This window comes from Perissodus microlepis, chromosome 4, assembly GCF_051167445.1.
Source record: "Perissodus microlepis isolate ML-2025 ecotype Zambia chromosome 4, ASM5116744v1, whole genome shotgun sequence".
In the NCBI taxonomy this organism is placed as follows: Eukaryota; Metazoa; Chordata; class Actinopteri; order Cichliformes; family Cichlidae; genus Perissodus; species Perissodus microlepis.
In genome coordinates this window covers 12,978,765-12,995,592 of record NC_140464.1, presented here as the reverse complement: position 1 = coordinate 12,995,592, position 16,828 = coordinate 12,978,765, and the positions used below count along the sequence as shown (strand labels likewise).

General features: G+C 41.6%; 3 protein-coding genes across 4 annotated transcripts in view; 1 reads left to right on the top strand and 2 right to left on the bottom strand.

Annotated features, from left to right (window-relative positions):
* The window catches only part of LOC146388499 (dual specificity mitogen-activated protein kinase kinase 6-like), a 12,220-nt gene extending 8,603 nt beyond the window's left edge, over positions 1 to 3,617 (bottom strand). The window contains exon 1 of the mRNA XM_084925847.1: positions 3,279 to 3,617. Coding sequence (XP_084781973.1) covers positions 3,279 to 3,297 — 19 coding nt within the window. The 5' untranslated portion in view covers positions 3,298 to 3,617. The remainder of the gene's footprint in view (positions 1 to 3,278) is intronic.
* Positions 3,618 to 3,717: 100 nt separating this feature from the next.
* Positions 3,718 to 8,011, bottom strand: btbd17b (BTB (POZ) domain containing 17b). Its single transcript, XM_084925846.1, has 3 exons — positions 7,713 to 8,011; positions 6,129 to 6,414; positions 3,718 to 5,828 (listed from the first exon to the last, which is right to left on the bottom strand). Exons 1-3 carry the CDS (start codon positions 7,798 to 7,800, stop codon positions 4,754 to 4,756), a joined length of 1,449 nt encoding a protein of 482 aa, XP_084781972.1. The 5' UTR covers positions 7,801 to 8,011; the 3' UTR covers positions 3,718 to 4,753.
* A 4,289-nt stretch (positions 8,012 to 12,300) lies between these two features.
* Positions 12,301 to 16,793, top strand: LOC146388497 (G-protein coupled receptor family C group 5 member C-like). 2 transcript variants are annotated; one of them, XM_084925844.1, is made up of 4 exons: positions 12,301 to 12,870; positions 13,836 to 14,833; positions 16,230 to 16,333; positions 16,414 to 16,793. In XM_084925844.1, the coding sequence occupies exons 2-4, from the start codon at positions 13,864 to 13,866 to the stop codon at positions 16,501 to 16,503; spliced, it is 1,164 nt and encodes a 387-aa protein (XP_084781970.1). In that variant the 5' UTR covers positions 12,301 to 12,870; positions 13,836 to 13,863; the 3' UTR covers positions 16,504 to 16,793. The 2 variants fall into 2 exon arrangements, with proteins under 2 accessions (XP_084781970.1, XP_084781969.1); XM_084925843.1 differs by having other exon boundaries at positions 16,230 to 16,793.
* The last annotated feature ends 35 nt before the right edge of the window (positions 16,794 to 16,828 follow it).

Here is a 16,828-nt window from a genome sequence, read left to right as displayed (position 1 = left end):
TTTCAACTACTGCCTTTTTATTAATAATCCACATTTGCTTATTGATAGTTTTTTTTTTTTTTTTATTCCTTTTCTGTTCTCGTAGTAAAGAGCACTTTAAAAGTCAATCACTTTGCTGTAGCCTTCCGCTTACGCAAACTATAACAAATGACCTGTTATCTAACTGGAGATTAGGTGTGCCCAAAGCTAAGGCCCTTCCATAGAGAGAAGGTGGACTAAATGACTAATCAGCACTGGTATGATGACTCAAATGAAGCGGGGGAGTGAGGGGGTACAGTGGAATCAAGCCTTCCTTCCTGGCATGTTTTGCGTGTTTAACCAATACAATCCTTCCTTTTTTTCTTTACAAAAACAAATTCGAGTTCTTTGTACATTTTTTTGTTGTGTGGAGAGCAAACTATGGTCCAAACTCTGCAGCTGTGGGAGGTTCCTCTGCTAATTCCCTGACAGCCACCCATTCATAAACACAGTTTACCAGCAGCCTCTGAGACTTCCCACAAGAGGCTGCGAGTCTCTGCCAGAATGACACAGCTACCGAGCTTACGAGGAACAACAAGGGGGGGAAAAATAGCTTTCGACTCCTCTTGACACTTGTGTCGAGCATGCTCGCTCTTGTTCCAGGCTTGAGAGGAGAAACAGAAGACCTTGTTGACTTTTATCTGCATGCGCTGGGACTGCGAGGCCACAGTTTCGCCCACTAGGATGTGACGTAATTGTTCTAACCATAGTTCAGAGAAACTAGTTCAATGTGCAAGTAAGTCACCTTCAGTTTTAGAAAGGAAAAATAGCAACAATTGGCGAAAACTTTGATTTTTTAGCTGTCGTTGTTACTTGCTTTCACTGAGTGAGTCACACCACTCCAGTGTGGAGGAAGTATGTTTGGGTAAACCCCTCCTTTGGTAGCTCAAGCTGAAAGGGAAGTGAACTTTCTACAACGATTTTAGATTTCTATAGCCAACCAATGAAACCTAGACACATCCATTTTGTGCTGCAACCCTAAAATAAGCCTGCAGTGTCTGGACAGACTACAGTAGTCTCATGTGGTAGGGAGAGATTGAGTGTGATTTACTCACACATGCTCTGTCAAAAATAGATTTTGCATTTCCTCTGCGTGGGATAAAGCGCGAGCACTCACAGTCTTCTGATGACCTGACAAATAAGACAAGCCTGTCCCCATGCAACAAAATTAGGGCAACATTACTGACACATCTCAAATACCAAAGCTGATTTTAAGCTTTCGAATGCATTTAACAATGACCTCGTGCAGCAGGCGAAAAACTACCTAAGCAATAAGATATATGTGCATGTTGTAGTTTGAGTTATGTGGGAGTTATGTGCAGTGACGTTTCAGTGGCTTTGCAATATGATCTCCTGTCAGGTAGTCGTCCTGTTTGGGGACACAGCATGTGGTGTGCGGAGTGACCCTGTAGCAACCATAGGGCAGTGGGATATGAGTCACAGCCAGTCAGACGGGACACATCCGCTTAAACACTCAAAAACTGTCAGGACCCTTTGGGAAATATGAGGTCATTTCAGTTGGCTCGCTTGTTGTCCCTGTTGCAAACTGAGCCTCAGAGGACACAATAGTGCCATGACAATAAACACAGTCAATGTATATCAAGCTGCACGTGGAATTAAAAAAAAATTATGGAAACAGACATTTTCTCAGAAATGCTCTGAGTAGAGAGTGTTTCTAGGGAGGAAAAAATCCCAGTGCTTACCCAGAAACTCATGCCTTTTTCAGAAGTAAACCATAAAAGGAACCATGCCAGTGTCTGCACTAAAGACTTGCTTTATAAGCAAATATTAGACGTATTCTGCATTTTTTTTTTTTTTCCCATACACAGGAAGATGTTCATTCAGGTCAACCACTACAAACAGCATATTGAATTCTTAGAAATCCAGTGATGTTCAGTGGAAAATACCCAGAGAACAGCAATGCTATACATAATGTGAACAAGAATTTCTGGATTGTGCATGGGATCAAAGTGCCAATAGCTGTGCAGCGAGTCACCATCAGGAAGTTCCAGCCTTAGAGTGGGTCCATATAAAGACAATGATGACTCATGCCCAGATAATCTTCCACACAACCCTATCAGTGTGTTAGAGAGAACCCAATCTCCAAACATGCCTCCACAATGCCATGCAGCGCTCTTAGACCCACACCACCACTGACCGGGGAAAGTACAACTCCTTGTAGTGGCCAAAAGAAAGGAAAAAAAATCCTTCCACAACCCGCTTTGCACGCAGTAATAAGAGCACAGAACCTGTGTAGCAGCTACCTGCTTGCAGCAAATGAACTGTCAACAGACTGCTGCAAGTCAAAACATGCTATGGTAGGCCAAAGGCTGAGACTGTCTGAATAGCACCCAGCCAATCTAACCCGGCCGTCTCAAAAACACCGAGCACTCCCAGCCTTGGTAACGCTAACGCGATTGTGTAATAACACAAGCGGTCAACTTGAGATGTAAATTGACATCATCAGTATGATCATCATCACGCATTGTGTGACGCAGAGGAAGAACCTTGATTTTTTTTCCAAGGTGTGTTTTTGTTTGTTTTTTACTGTGTGTGATACTGGCCCTGGCTGCTTAGCCTCGCCGCCTGCTTTAAAAAGAAAAGAATTTCCACAGCGAGGGGGAAAAAACTCCACAAACACACGCACAAAAAATACAAAAGGTATTTTCACGGACGCGAGGCTAAAAATACCTTTTGCGCTAACAGACTGACCAAAGCAAAAGGAGACGAAAAATAGATGATTCATAAGTCAGGAGAGAGGAGGGGGTACTAAAAATATAAACACCTGTAATCCCAGTGTGCTCTACTTTGCAGAAACACGGGAGGTAAGCGCAGCGTTGTGATTTCCAGCTGAGGAGCAAGTTTGGCGAAAGTCCTTTTTTCTTCTTAAAAAAATGCTGTTAGCTAACCACAACACGGGAAGTTAAACGAAGCGACGCGGTGGTATTCTTTTAGCCATAATACTAATCACATAAAGTATAGAGTGGAAGCGCCTTCAATATGTTAGTGATGAATACGCTACCATGAGATACCAGGATGTCAGGAGTGGGTATAACGATAGGAAGCTGAAGAAGAGACATGCTGGCTAGCTTCTTTTCCCTCTTCTCATACATGCAGCTCTCCACCTGGTAAGGTTACATTTCCTATACAAAGCTAGCTAAAATACTTCCCCACAAACTGCCCGTCGGCGTTTCCAATAAATGCACGGCTATTTACTTACTTAAGTATTTTTTTAAAGATAGCAAAACAAAGACACTTACCTCCTTTGGACAGAGACATTTCCCCTTCGCTTTGATGAGGGGGAAGGGAAGCACAAAGACTTTTGCCTTTTTTTTTTACTCCCTCCCTCCCTGCATTTACTCTTACACCCGCTCAGTATATCGCTGGCTTGTGTTGCAAGAGCTAGCAGCGATTAAAAACGAGTCGCCTCGTCTTCGTGCAAGCTTTGCGCTTCAATCGCCAGCTTTTAAGCTCCAAAATCGGTTAGCAGACGAATGCACAACTTTAAATAAAGTCGCAGAGTTCGCGTTAGTTTGCTAACAAAACCTGCAGGGTGGCCAAAGTCTGACAGCTGAAGGTTCCGATGACGTACGTCCGGCCGCGCGCGAAGCATCACGAGGACTGTAGTTTCCAGACAATTTCCCGGTAATGTAAGAACCCCCCCCCCCGAAAGGAAAAAAAACACAAGAAAAGATGACCTTAATTTTAGTTTATCAAAGTTTATTTTGGAAATCCTTACTAGTCACCACATACATTTTTTTTCTAATTGTATTTTCTCATACAGATTTTTTTATTTGTTCCAGGGGATTCACACAGGGACTTTCTTTAAAAGATAGGCAACATTCAAGTGTAACAATAAAAAGAAGAAGAAGAAGAAAAATAAACTCAAATGGCTGCAATTATCCTAAAGTCTCTACAGTCTTGCAAGTCAACTATATTATTCTAAGGAGCACTCATAATGGGATTTCACTTCAGTTTCCACTGTTTGGCATGCAAGATCCAAACAGGAGCATATCACAGGAATTAGGTGCCATGTAGTAAATGTTTCTATACAGAGTACTGGATGACAAAATGCATAAAAGTAAGATCAATAACATTTTATTTTAAAGGAAAACGTCTACTGGCCTATTAAAAAAACATTGAGATCGTATTCTTTTTCTTTTAGCTGTTCCCGTTAGGGCTCACTACAGCAGATAATCCACCTCCATCTCATCTTCTCCCTAGCATCCTCCTCTACCACACCAACCCTCTGCATGTCCTTCACTACATCTAGAAATCTTCTCTGTGGTTTTCTCTTTTCCTTCTCTCTGGTAGCTCCATATTAAACACCCTGATGAAGCCACTATCACTCCTCTGTTCTAACCATGTCAGCCTTGCTTCTCTTACTAGATCACATAGATTGAATACATTTAAGGGGAAAACTGCCACACAAAAACAGATAAATATAGTACAGTAACACTGTTTCTCAATATGGATGAAAACATGAAAAACCCATCATGATTACTGTAATAATCACTGCTGAGCAGTTTATGAGCTGTTATTTTGAGTCCTTTATTTTATGAGACAAATCCTTTTCTTACTAGTTGGAAGACAGGAAAATGCACAAACTAATCAACACTGGATTGTCGCATATCTGACACATACACATGTATTGTGATATGAGTGTACTTTGGAATATGTGCATGTGATTGTGTGGGTGGATCACCGATGATGAGGCCTCAGTGAATTCCTGTTTTTACTTCCTGGCAACAAGAAGGGTATGGTAGAGAGGTTTTATTACAATGTGCAGATAGAGGGAGCTGTCAATCAGGTATTCGGACGCACGCCGCTGCAAATCAGCATCCAGCAGAAAATCCCCAGCTTCCTCTGTGCTTTGGTGGAAGTTGTAGACATGCTTGACCACCACTTTTCCCTGCTGCTTTGTCATCACAATCACCGTCTTCTGGAAACTCACGCCGGCAAAGTCAGGGCTTGAAGTGGCTGGTGTTACAATGATGCGAGGTCGACCTCCCTCCGTGCGGGTGGGCTGCATAGCGCCCAGTTCGGTATAAGTTGACCTGGCACTGAGCGGGAGCCACCGAGGTGAGAACAGGGCGTTCCATGTCACTCTCTTACTGGAGTCATGGCCACTGGGTCCAAGCTGGGTCTGGAAGCTGAAGCTCCGGTCGTCACGGGTGGGGTTGTTTATGATCCAAGGTGATCCCCAGGCAGAGGACAGGTAGTTACGGGGAGTAAAAATACTGCAGTTGACATCAAAGTACTTGGCAAGCTGGATAGGCGAGGCAGAGTGAAATTGGAAAGCTAGATAGAGGAGATCACGGATTGACTCATAATACTTCACCATGAGGGGGGAATGTTTCTGAAGACGGAAGAGATGCTGAGGGGGGATCATGCCATATCGAACGGCCCTCAGGGCACTCTCCACTGTCATACGAACAGGCTGGTTCTGGTTAATCCATCCCTCCAGTGCCTCGTAGAGTTCCAGCTCACTCTGCAGAATGAGGTCAGAACGCTGGAGCAAGGAGAGGAGAAGGTCTTCACTGATGAAGCCCCATTCTCTGCTCTGCAGCACAGAAGACAGGTTCCAGGACAGGTACTGCAGACAGCTGTCCCGCAGGGTTATGTCCCCAATTTGTAGAGCATAGTTGTACCAACCAACCACGTGGCCTGTGGGTGAATCACTGGAGAGATGTTGAGTCATATATTGGGTCAAACCCTCCTGCAAGCCCCACACGTGGTACTTGCTGGCCAACTTATGTAGAGAAATAGCCTGATCTAGCCGCAGAGAAATATCACCACAGTACAGATACCTGCAAAGAGATTTTTTGAAAGCATTGTTAAAAGAAAGGAACATTTCTGTGGGGCATACTATATTTTGAATCTTTTTTTCTGCACGCATCTGAGTCACTGAAAAAAGCCCACACTCTCTGATTTTAGACTGCAAGCCTCAAAGAGCAAGTGTAATTTTAGAATAGAGATGGAGATGGAGCATTTTACTTATCTGAAAAGAAAGGAAAAATAGGAAACTTGTCTATCTTTTTAGTCATCTCCGATATGACCCAGTAACAAATCAGTCTCAATAAATCGTGGCATCTGACAGTCCCGCTCACCTGACAAACTTCTCAAAGATGGCTGCACAGTCAGGCGTCTCCCTCAGAACCACAGAGCTGGTGTTGCGGCTGAGCAGCAGCTCCTCAAACACATCACTCTGCAGGGTAAGAACCAGGCTGTGTGCCTGGATCACCTTCACTTCGTCCGTGTTGATGGTCTCCACACGGAGAGTGACATCACTGCCGTTTCCCAGGGCCAGCAGGGTCTCCATACGATGCACTAAATTCATAGTATGATTTAGCACTGTGGCTCCACTATCCAATGCCACATCATGCTTCAGGGCAGCTGTGGGGAAAAAATAGTGCAAGATGGTTTCCACTTGTCAGAAACTCAACAATCACTTGAGGGTTTTTTTTAAAAAAAAAGAAAAAAAGAAAATGTATTATTCATCTCTGATTACAGATTGATTCTTTCTCTATCTTTTTTCTTACAAGTTAAATCATATTTGACACATCTAGAACTGGAATAGCACACCTCTTTCGACTAAACCACAACTGGCAAAATGCGCCGGGGGAAAAAACAGACTTCTCTACCTCTCTTCTCAATTAATAGGGAGCGAGAGCAACAAGCCAGGTGGCTGACTCAGACAACATCAGATACCAGGTGCACCAAAATGAATCCTATGTTTTCAGCCCCATTGCAGATGGCTTCTTCTATGGGTCCTCTTGAGCATAAATACAAGTGGCACATACTGGAGAATCATACATGAAAGACTCAGCATGAGAAGTCGCTGATTCCATTCTGCTCTGCCACAGCCATCAGCAGCCTTCTTGGCCTGTTAACTGGGGGTTTAATGAGACACAAGGGGGAGCACACTTGGCTTCCCGGGATGCATCACAGTCTTTATTTCTCCACTGCAATCAAGAGCTCCCACTTCAAAGTAACATTTTTCCAATTAGCCAGCCAGCACTGTGATCCAGCTGAGTATATGGGAGTGTGTATTGACAAATGATTCTGGCATGGTGTGATCAATTAAAAAATATAAATCCCAAGACCCACAATGGCTGTTACATCTTTTTGCAGAATTTCTTTAGAAAAAGAATAACAAATGTGAAATTCAGTTAAAAGTAGACAACTTAAAAAGTAGTGCCTCTTCTACTAAAGCTTGAAAAAAGCTATCAACATGAATTGGTTTATACACATTAATAAATAAGGATTAAATGAGTCTGTGTACACACATCAAACAGCAGCATAATGTGGCCTTCGATAACTTTTGTCACAATCAGCCCTTCTTTTAAGGAGTAGGGGAGCTTTCCCTCTCAGCACTTGTACTCTGCTGTACTACTGTGCTGGCACAAAGCCTAGTGGCAAATGGACTTGCCCGTCTTTCACTGCACCCGGCACACAAACGGACGAGGACAGGATGAGTGGAACAGATAAATACCCCTCCATTGCCCTGAGGCTGGGCACGAGCCACACATTCATGATGTGCCCTACTACCCATGACTGTATGGGGGGAGCTGGACTGAAATAGAACAATACAGCTTCCCTTAGAGTGTAGGATGTGGAAAAAAAAAGATGTAAAGGCAAGAAGACTCTTTAGTAGCAAAATTCAAACTACTGATTTTAATTTGCTATCTTACCTCCGCTAACTGTGACAGAGTGGATCAAGAGTAGCAGGGTGCCCACACAGACCCAGGCAGGAATCTCTTGTTCACATGAGCGTACCATATCTTCTTAGTTATTCCCTCCTTCTCTTCCTTTGTCCTTTTCTCCACTCTTCCGTTCTTCCTGACCCTTCTTCTTCTCACTGCTTTGCCTTTGTCGTATGTGTGTGTGCAGAAAGGTGTGTTGCCCTGTGTGATGCCCGGCTCCCTGTCCTGGACTCTTTATGTAGGACGCTGGCCTTTCCCCAGCGCATCTCACAACCCCACGGACTCCATTGATTGGTGGAATCTGGCAGGGGCGTTGCTATAGCGACAGCTTTGATTTTGAATTTCTCCCTTTTGGATGTTACATGGCATTGATCTGCAACACCGGGCCAGCCAAGGACTCAGCTTAATGTTTTTTAGTGTAAAAGTCAGTGGGGGTTAGCCACTATTAAGAATCAATAACAACACAGTTTCACATTTTAATGGCACTTAAACTGCAGCAGATCTCTGGGCTGAAAATTTTGTTTTATGGTACCTAAGTTCAGTATAATGAGAGCCGTGTAATTTATCAGTTAATTACTGCAGGTTGCATTGAGACTATCTGTCAAAAGTAATTGAGTTTCTAATGTGTGTGACCAACTGCAGTTAATCATATTTCGTAATCCATTTATTAGACCATTTTTCAGCTGAGTGCAATTATTTCTTTGATGGCATGTTAATCATACTAATGTGAGGATAATTTCATTGGTGCTGGGTCTGCGCATCAATTTGAGGCAAGCTTTGTCTATCAAACTCAAGTGCCAATCAGGACTTTTTTTGCATGTGCTTTGGAACTTCTGCTCTTCGTCAAAGGGCATGTAAAATAAGCTTTTATGAGATTTCCCAGTGCATCATTAAGTACTTGTAAAACTTTTCCCTTTTCTTCCTTTTCAGGTGCACTCAGTGCACCACAAAGTGTGGCGCACTTATTGAGAGTATCTAGTATAAATACCAGCTAGATATGGAGGTAATGGTTTGCTGCTTGCAGGGAACATACTAACCTCCCATCTATAAAAATCAATATTAAATGCTATAATGATTCAAAAGTGAGCTAACCACGTGACAGTAGAGAATTACAAAAAACACAGAGTAGGTGGGGTACACCTATATTCAGTAGGTTCTGATGTAAGATAGCAACCATGACAACAATACATAATTCCTTCAATCATGTCCCCTGGGTTCAAAGAGATGTTTGCATTCTCATCTAAATTAACCTTTATTTAACACTCAGCTAGTACTGAACTGCTTGTCAGTGATGGGTCTTTCAGTAATGAGATCTCTGCTAAACTATTCTTGAAAAATATATAGATTGGGTGTTTTTTTTGATCATTGCAAGATCATTAGTTGTGATATTTCAGTGAAATACAACAATGTGATGAGTGTTTTTAAAAATTATGCCCATCTACCTACTTTGGGAAAGACGAGGAGAGCGGCCATTTCAGATGGAACTGGGTTGTGGTGAAGTGCTGAGGGCTGCCAGGCTGCAATAAAAATGTAGGAGAAGAGATGTCCTGTGAGACCCAAACCTGAGCCACTTCTATGAATAACCTGACATGTTCTCAAAGGAGAGCAGTGCAGCTGAGGTGTCCTAATGAGGTCTGCTGCAACAAACTGGACAAGACAATACAGACAGGGTACAGGATTATATATGGTAGCATCTCATCATCTCAGTCTGTTTTAGCTTTAGACAGAAAATATAGACATCACACTGAGACTTGTGTCAACTACTGTTTTGTTGCATGTAAATATTATGAATATTTTTATGTATTAATTGGGTTTCGCTTGGTTTACCAGTTCAGGAACTTGGTATATGCAAGCAGAATTCATCTACAGAAAAGTAGGCCTAACGCTCTGAAAAGTGCATGTCCTTCATTTAGGTCACATTGCTTTCTCCTTCGATCTAACCTCCTATTAAGAATCTGAGCGGACCAAAATGCAAAAGGATGGATTGACAAACTGCTGGATTTGTGAGAGCACCCCTGGGGACAAGATCCATTGAGAGATCAATGCACCATGGGGGGCTACATCACGCAGTATTACCAATAAGTTAAGTACAGGCTGGATGCCAGAGCCGGCTTTAGCAAGGTGCCCTGGATGACCTTACCCTTGTTCTAAACAGGGAGGGAAAGCATCAGTTAGCCAGGGTTTCAAACAAGACAGTCATGAATTTTCAAAAAAAAAAGTTAAATGAATGTAAATGCATAAAACTTTCATACGCTTTAATGCACAAAAGTTGAATATTTCTGAGCAAGAATATGAATTACGTCTAAGCAGATAGAGACAAATTCGGAGACAAATGAGATGACTCCACTCAGGCACGTCTGCTGGACCAGATGGGGTGAGTCCCCATGTCCTCAAGGCCTGTGCAGTCTTTTATAAACTGTTCATGATGAGTCTGAGTCTGCAGAGGGTCCCATTACTGTAGAAGACATCATGCCCTGTTCCTGTACCAAAGATGCCACGTCTCAGTGGCCCCCAGGATTACAGACCCGTGGCACTGACTTCCCAATGTCGTGAAAACCCTGGAAACCCTTATCCTTGAACAGCTCCCGCCTATTGTCAGACCACATCAGGATCTGCTTCTGTTCACTTACCAGCCCCACCTCGGAACTGAGGACACCATCATCTACCTGCTCAATTGTGTCTATGCCCATCTGGACGAGCCGGTGAGTACTGTGAGGATCATGTCTTTCGATTTTTCCAGTGCATTCAATAGTATCAGGCCAACCCTCCTGGGTGATCAGCTGACAGCGATGCAATAAATGCCTCTCTTGTGTCCTGGATTGTTGAGACTTCAGCCACCATAGAGACCTGCCATCTTTAGAAGTTTTCTGATGACTCTGCGGTGGTTGGATGCATTAGTGAGGGTGATGTGATGGAGTACCAGGCTCCTTTTTGTCATGTGGTACGAGCAGAATCATCTGCAGTTCAACGTGACAATACCAAAAAAAATTGATTGTGGACTTTAGGAGGACCAGGAAACCTGTGACCCCTGTTTCAATCCAGGGGGTCGATGTGGACAGTGTGGAGGGCTATAAATACCTCAGAGTACACGTAGATAATAAACTAGACAGGGTTAAAGCGCCAGTGCACTCCACAGGAATGGAGTCACCTCTATTTTCTGAAGCGGCTGAGGTATTTTAACATTTGTCATGATTTTCTCTGAGGTGGCAGGTTGACTCAATAAATCTGATCTGCAAGGCCAGTAATTTTGTGGGGATAGAGCTGGACTCCCTTAAGGTGATTTCAGAAAGGCGGATGTTGTCCAAGATGAGGACAATGCTTGACAATACCTCCCATCCACTCCATGACATGCTTGCAAAGGAGCAGGTTCAGTGAGAGGCTGAGATTACCCAAATGCAAGACTGAAGAACACAGGAAATCACTCATCCCTGTACAACTCCTCCATCTAATGCACAGTACACAGTACAATAGTTGCAAAGTTTTATAGTTTTCAGTTTAGGGTAAAATGTCAATCATATATATTTAATCTTGATAATATTCTGGATATTTCTAATTGAGCTATTTGTATATATTAGAGCTATTTCTTATATTTAACTTTGAAATATATTTTATTATTTAATTTAGTTCAGTCTGTTCTGTACTTACTGTAACTATATAATTTCCTTTGGGATTAATAAAGTATTCTGATTCCAATTTCTTATCCAGTTGTGTTTCTTTTATCTGAAAAACTTCACACCTCTACTGTCAACCAATAATTGTGAACATTTATTGCACTCTTCAGTTTTCTCCTGCTTTGATTATTGTAGCTGATTACATCCTCCTTAGTTTGTCTTCAATAGGTCCACATTGGTACTTGCCAGTGAAGCCAGTGACGAGACGCTTACTATTGCACTGAATTAAAAAAAAAAACCCCAAACTTTATTACTTTTTAATTTTTTTTGTAGTTTATTAAAATTAGAGGAGAAAAAGACTGCTTTTAAAAAAAGAGTGCAAACAGAAACACAACATTGAAAACATGTTTAACCCCCTCCACCCAAAATCATGTTTATGTCTTATAAATTGTCAGAACTGCAACCACTTAATAGTTGAAAACACAGACTATGGCATAAAACACCACTGAATAACTTTCAGGAATGGGGGGAAAAGTTACTGATGGAAGATAAAATAAAGCAGAGCTTTTTGAAAAACTGACAGTCTAAAAGCTTAAAATCAATTCCTTCACTAATGTGCTTATTTATCTTATGGTTTTTAACTGGCATGTCCTACTGTACAACGGATCAATAGAAAGATCTATTTTGTTGTGTAATCCAATTTGTTTGAAAAACACAGGACTCAGCCCAGCCTTGATGCCACCAGGTGGCTCTGCTTACCATACAGTCCCTCCTATAACTGTAACTGCTCTAAAGTAGCCTAGATATTTGGGCAATAATAATGCTATATTTCAGAAATTTGATATACAGTATTGGATTTAATCGTCTGAACCAAAATACGAATGTGAGTCATTATATTCCACAATAGGAGCGCAAAATAGGCAACTGTAAACGCTGCTGTATGCGCAGGAGCTGAGTATTTCAAGGCTAATCTCAAAATTGACCTAATTACAAACCTGTTAAAGTCATCGATGATCGGCGTGTTTGCATGGGTCATACCACTTTGCATAGCCTGTATACATGAGTGCTCCCTTTGTTTGGATGTAAGCTGCCTGAAATAAATAAGTAGGCCGGGTGCTAATCTCAAAGAATCTGCAAAGCTGTAGATACCAGAGGCTGGGGAAGGAGCAGAGTGGTTTGAGGTTAGTCGTTAGAGAACTTTTACAGAATATTAATAGTAACTAAAAGAAGCAACTACTTCGTTGGGACTGCCTTTGAGGTCACTATAAGATGCCTGAATAAAAGAGGAGTGGCCGATGGAGGTCCGTTTCTGATCCCGCCCGAAAGAGAAACAAAAGTCAACACCTGACGCACAGAAATTATTGGTCGAATCATCAAGAAGTGTTGTAAAAATGGAGAAGAACTACTACCACCAATAAAAAATTAACTCGTTCGTGCAAGGCAAGTTTCTTTTCGGAGGTCAGTAATCTTTATCGGACTGAATCTACCTGTTACCTGTTGGAGAGGCTAGCGGAACAGCTCTCATTGCAATCCTGGTAAGAGACTCGTGTTATTACGCAAAGATTCCTGATTGAACCTTCGTTTACTCCGTTTGTCTTTTATTTTTATTTTTATTTTTATAACATCATAACTGTCTCCCCCTCTAAGTCTCTCCGATTCTGTTATATAAATAATCATAAACAACTTGTTGTTCTTTAAACAGCATGTCCTGGGTTTTTTTTGGTTAATTAACTAAGCTAACTCACTGGGTCTAATATAATTATTAAATAAGCAGCAGGACGATGTTCTCATCGCACACAGGCACCTTTATCTGAAATCTTCACTGTCAGAAAGTTCGCATAAAAAGCATATTAATTTTTGAATGTCGTGTATATTACAGTTACAGTCAGAAGAAGAGAATAAACAATAATTAAGTTGCCGTTCAATAATAACTGGTTTAAAATGTACACCTACAACTATACATTCTGCTATCCTGAATGACACCTGTGTGCGTACTGGAGCAGGGATACTGTGTGGAAATACTCATTAGGTGTCATGGTAAAATGCTGAAATGCTGAAATTATGCTTTTCCTAATTAGCTGGTCTTAGGAGGCTATAGAGTGAGCGGTGACTAAAGCTCTGTGTAGAATGACTCAGTTTTGTAATTACAGCCAGGGGATGCAGTACATAATTCCAGGATTCTTTAGAGACCTGAATGAATATTTGAATTTACAGTAATTAGTATGGCACATTAAAACTCCATAAAAGAGAAATGAGGTCATTTTCATATTGAAACTCCAGTGGAATGGCACAGCTGTATATGCATGGCACCATTTAACTTGCTCACACAGTAATATTACTGTGTGAGCAATATTAAACTATTACAGTAATATTTCTTGCAATTTAAACCAATAGTTTGTTTTGTAATAATCAGGGATGTTATTAATGAAATCTGTAACTACAATATTAACATGTATGTGGAAGTAATCAAATTATTTTTGTTTCTTTTTTTTGGTTGCAGCATTTAAACGAAAATCTGCAGTGAAGCGATGGACCCAACTAGTGCTCCAAAAGGATGTGGTGGTGATGTGAGCTCCATATATTATAATCTGTGTGACCTGACAGCAGTATGGGGCATCGTAGTGGAAGCTGTTGCTGCTGTTGGTGTGCTGACTGCCTTTATCTTGTTCGTCATTCTCATGGCTAGCTTACCGTTTGTGACAGACAAGAAGAGAAAGGGTATGGTGGGCCTGCAGGCCAGCATTTTAGTTTTCACACTGGGTCTGTTTGGACTTAGTTTTGCCTTTATTGTGGAGCAGTATTCTACTACCTGTGCTGCACGGAGGTACCTGTTTGGAATACTGTTCTCAGGCTGTCTGGCCTGCCTGGTGATGCATGGGCTGTGGCTTGCCCTGCTGCAAAGGGGAGGCCAGGGGCCCAGGAGCTGGATGTTATGGCTGGGAGCCCTGGCTGTCTGGCTTGTCGAGGTGATCATCAACACCGAGTGGCTTGTCATTACTGTGGCCAGGAGCCCACTCAGAGGTCTCGGTGTTCCTGACCTGGCCTGCAGCTTTGTCAGCCGGGACTTTGTGATGGCCCTTATATATGTAATGGTTCTGATAGCAGCTGTGGTGCTAACGTCTGTGCCCTCACTAACACACAAGCAAAAGCACTGGCGCCGAGATGGAGCCTTTATCCTGGTCACAGGAGTCCTCACTTTGGCACTTTGGATAGCTTGGATTGTCATGTACATCTATGGGAACCGAGCAGTTGATAATTCCAGCTGGGACGATCCGACTATGGCTATAGCCGTGGTGTCAAATGCCTGGGTGTTCCTCTTGTTCTATGCAATTCCAGAAATCTGTTTATTGACCCAGGAGGACCCAAACAAGGAACAACCCGATGGGGAAGAAGTCTATCCTGCTAGAAGCCTGGTTTACGACAACATTCTGAAGGAGCCACAGCCCACCCCGCAGCATGTCTACGTAGAAAATAAAGCCTTTTCTATGGATGAACCAGGTACAGCATAACACATTATGGTCAGCCATTAATTTCACAGTTCAGCAGTTTAACACTGCTTAGGTGGGTACAGAATCATTAGAATTAATACATTTTATTAAGTAGTAATTAAGTAATCAATAGGAATTAATTTCTAAATTTTATTGAGACACGTTTGGATTATTCCAAACTGATAACAAGCACTGCGTGGTATATTACACAATGCATCAGTGTAGCAAATGAAGACCCACACTGGCTACAGTACACCTTCTCCAGTTTACTGTTTTGTAATTTTGAAAATTGCTGTTTTTGTATACCACTTTCCTATTTATCCGCAACCCACATTATCAGCACAAAGCATATTGCCATTGCGAAGTATCACTGCATTGCAATATGAAGTCTGTTGCTCGCAAACCTTACATTCTCAACACACTAAATATTGAGATCAATGATCAGGTTTAACTGTTGGACCCCAACTGGTATCAACCGATACCAATACAGGATACATTATACTGTTATCATTTAAAGTATGTGGCACATAGTACAGATTGCTTCAATGTTAGGAAATATCTAGGGTGTGTGTGGTGCCTGATTTTCCCAAGTAATGCTGAATATATTGATTCTTCTCACTGTACAATTTCAAACAGCAGATGTATTAAATTGTGCCATTTCAGTTGTTAATAATGGTTTAATAATGGTTTTTAGGTTTAAGTCTTGAGCCACCTCATATGATTGTACAAACATACATGCCAAGACGGTATGTTAGCCAAAGTAGCACAGTTCTAACGAGTTTGAAGGAGAATGTTTTGGATCACCATCTTTATTCTTCAACAAAGGCTGGATTCTCTTAGGCAAACGTTCTTGTCATTTCTTTAAGTAGACTTCAGAAATATTTCTCCATACTTCTTGAAGTCTGACTGGATTTACTTTTGCCGCAGTCTTGGACAGTGTTCTGTCAACAGTGCTGTGTGGCTGTACCTTATTTGTACCTTGTTTGAATGTTGGCTCGCCCAAACCCAAACTGCTTCAGTAATGTTGAGGCTCAGACCACAATATTACTGAAATATATAATGTCCCATTCTGTGTTTTTCTATCCACGTCAATGTCGGTTTGAATATAGCAAATTTCGTTACATACATGCACATACACATATATGCTTATACCATGCTGAGATATGCAAAACTTCTGTCTAAAGGCACTTTGGGTATCAATTTGTTTATTTTTTTTAAAAAACAAAACTTCAGAAAGAATGGACAACTGATGCTCAACATCACTTGGACAATTTTAAGAAAGTGTAGCTCCTTGGAAGCGCATTAATTTTAAAAAATTGGGAGTGGCTCTAGGTTTTTGCAACAGATTGTACACAGACAACAAAATGAATCCAGTAATGACTGTAAAATGACATTTTTTATGACAGAATCCACAAATCCAGCGTCTCCATATGGGGTTTACAATGGTCAGGCACGAAGTTGTTTATACCAGCCCACTGAAATAGCCTTGATTGCCAAAGGTCTGACAAGGGTGAGTGCTATTTTTAACCACGAAACATCCCGTCTTCATGACATCACATGTGAAAATAATCCATATGTGTATTTTCACAGATGGACCAAGACTCAGTGATACTTCGAACCACACCTGGCCCTTTGAATATGGGGAGCTGTAGCTCCCAGTCGTGCTCAGTGGATTCCTAAACATCTTCAGGACTATCATAAGTTAGCAGCCCGAGCCGAGCACATTGCACTGAGCTTTTCCATCTCAGAGCTCCAAGAATCAGATATTTTCTATCTCTGTTTTCTCTTAAGCAATAACAGAGTGAATGTCCAGTAATATTCAGTATATGACCGCTTAGTTTCCATCAATGCTTATGCAATGCTTGCTCTATGTACATCAAAACCACACATTATAATAATGATGCAAACCACACTGGGCTTACAGAGGAAAGATTATATAGTGAAATACAAGATGTGTGTGTGTGTGTGTGTGTGTGTATATATATATATATATATATATATATAT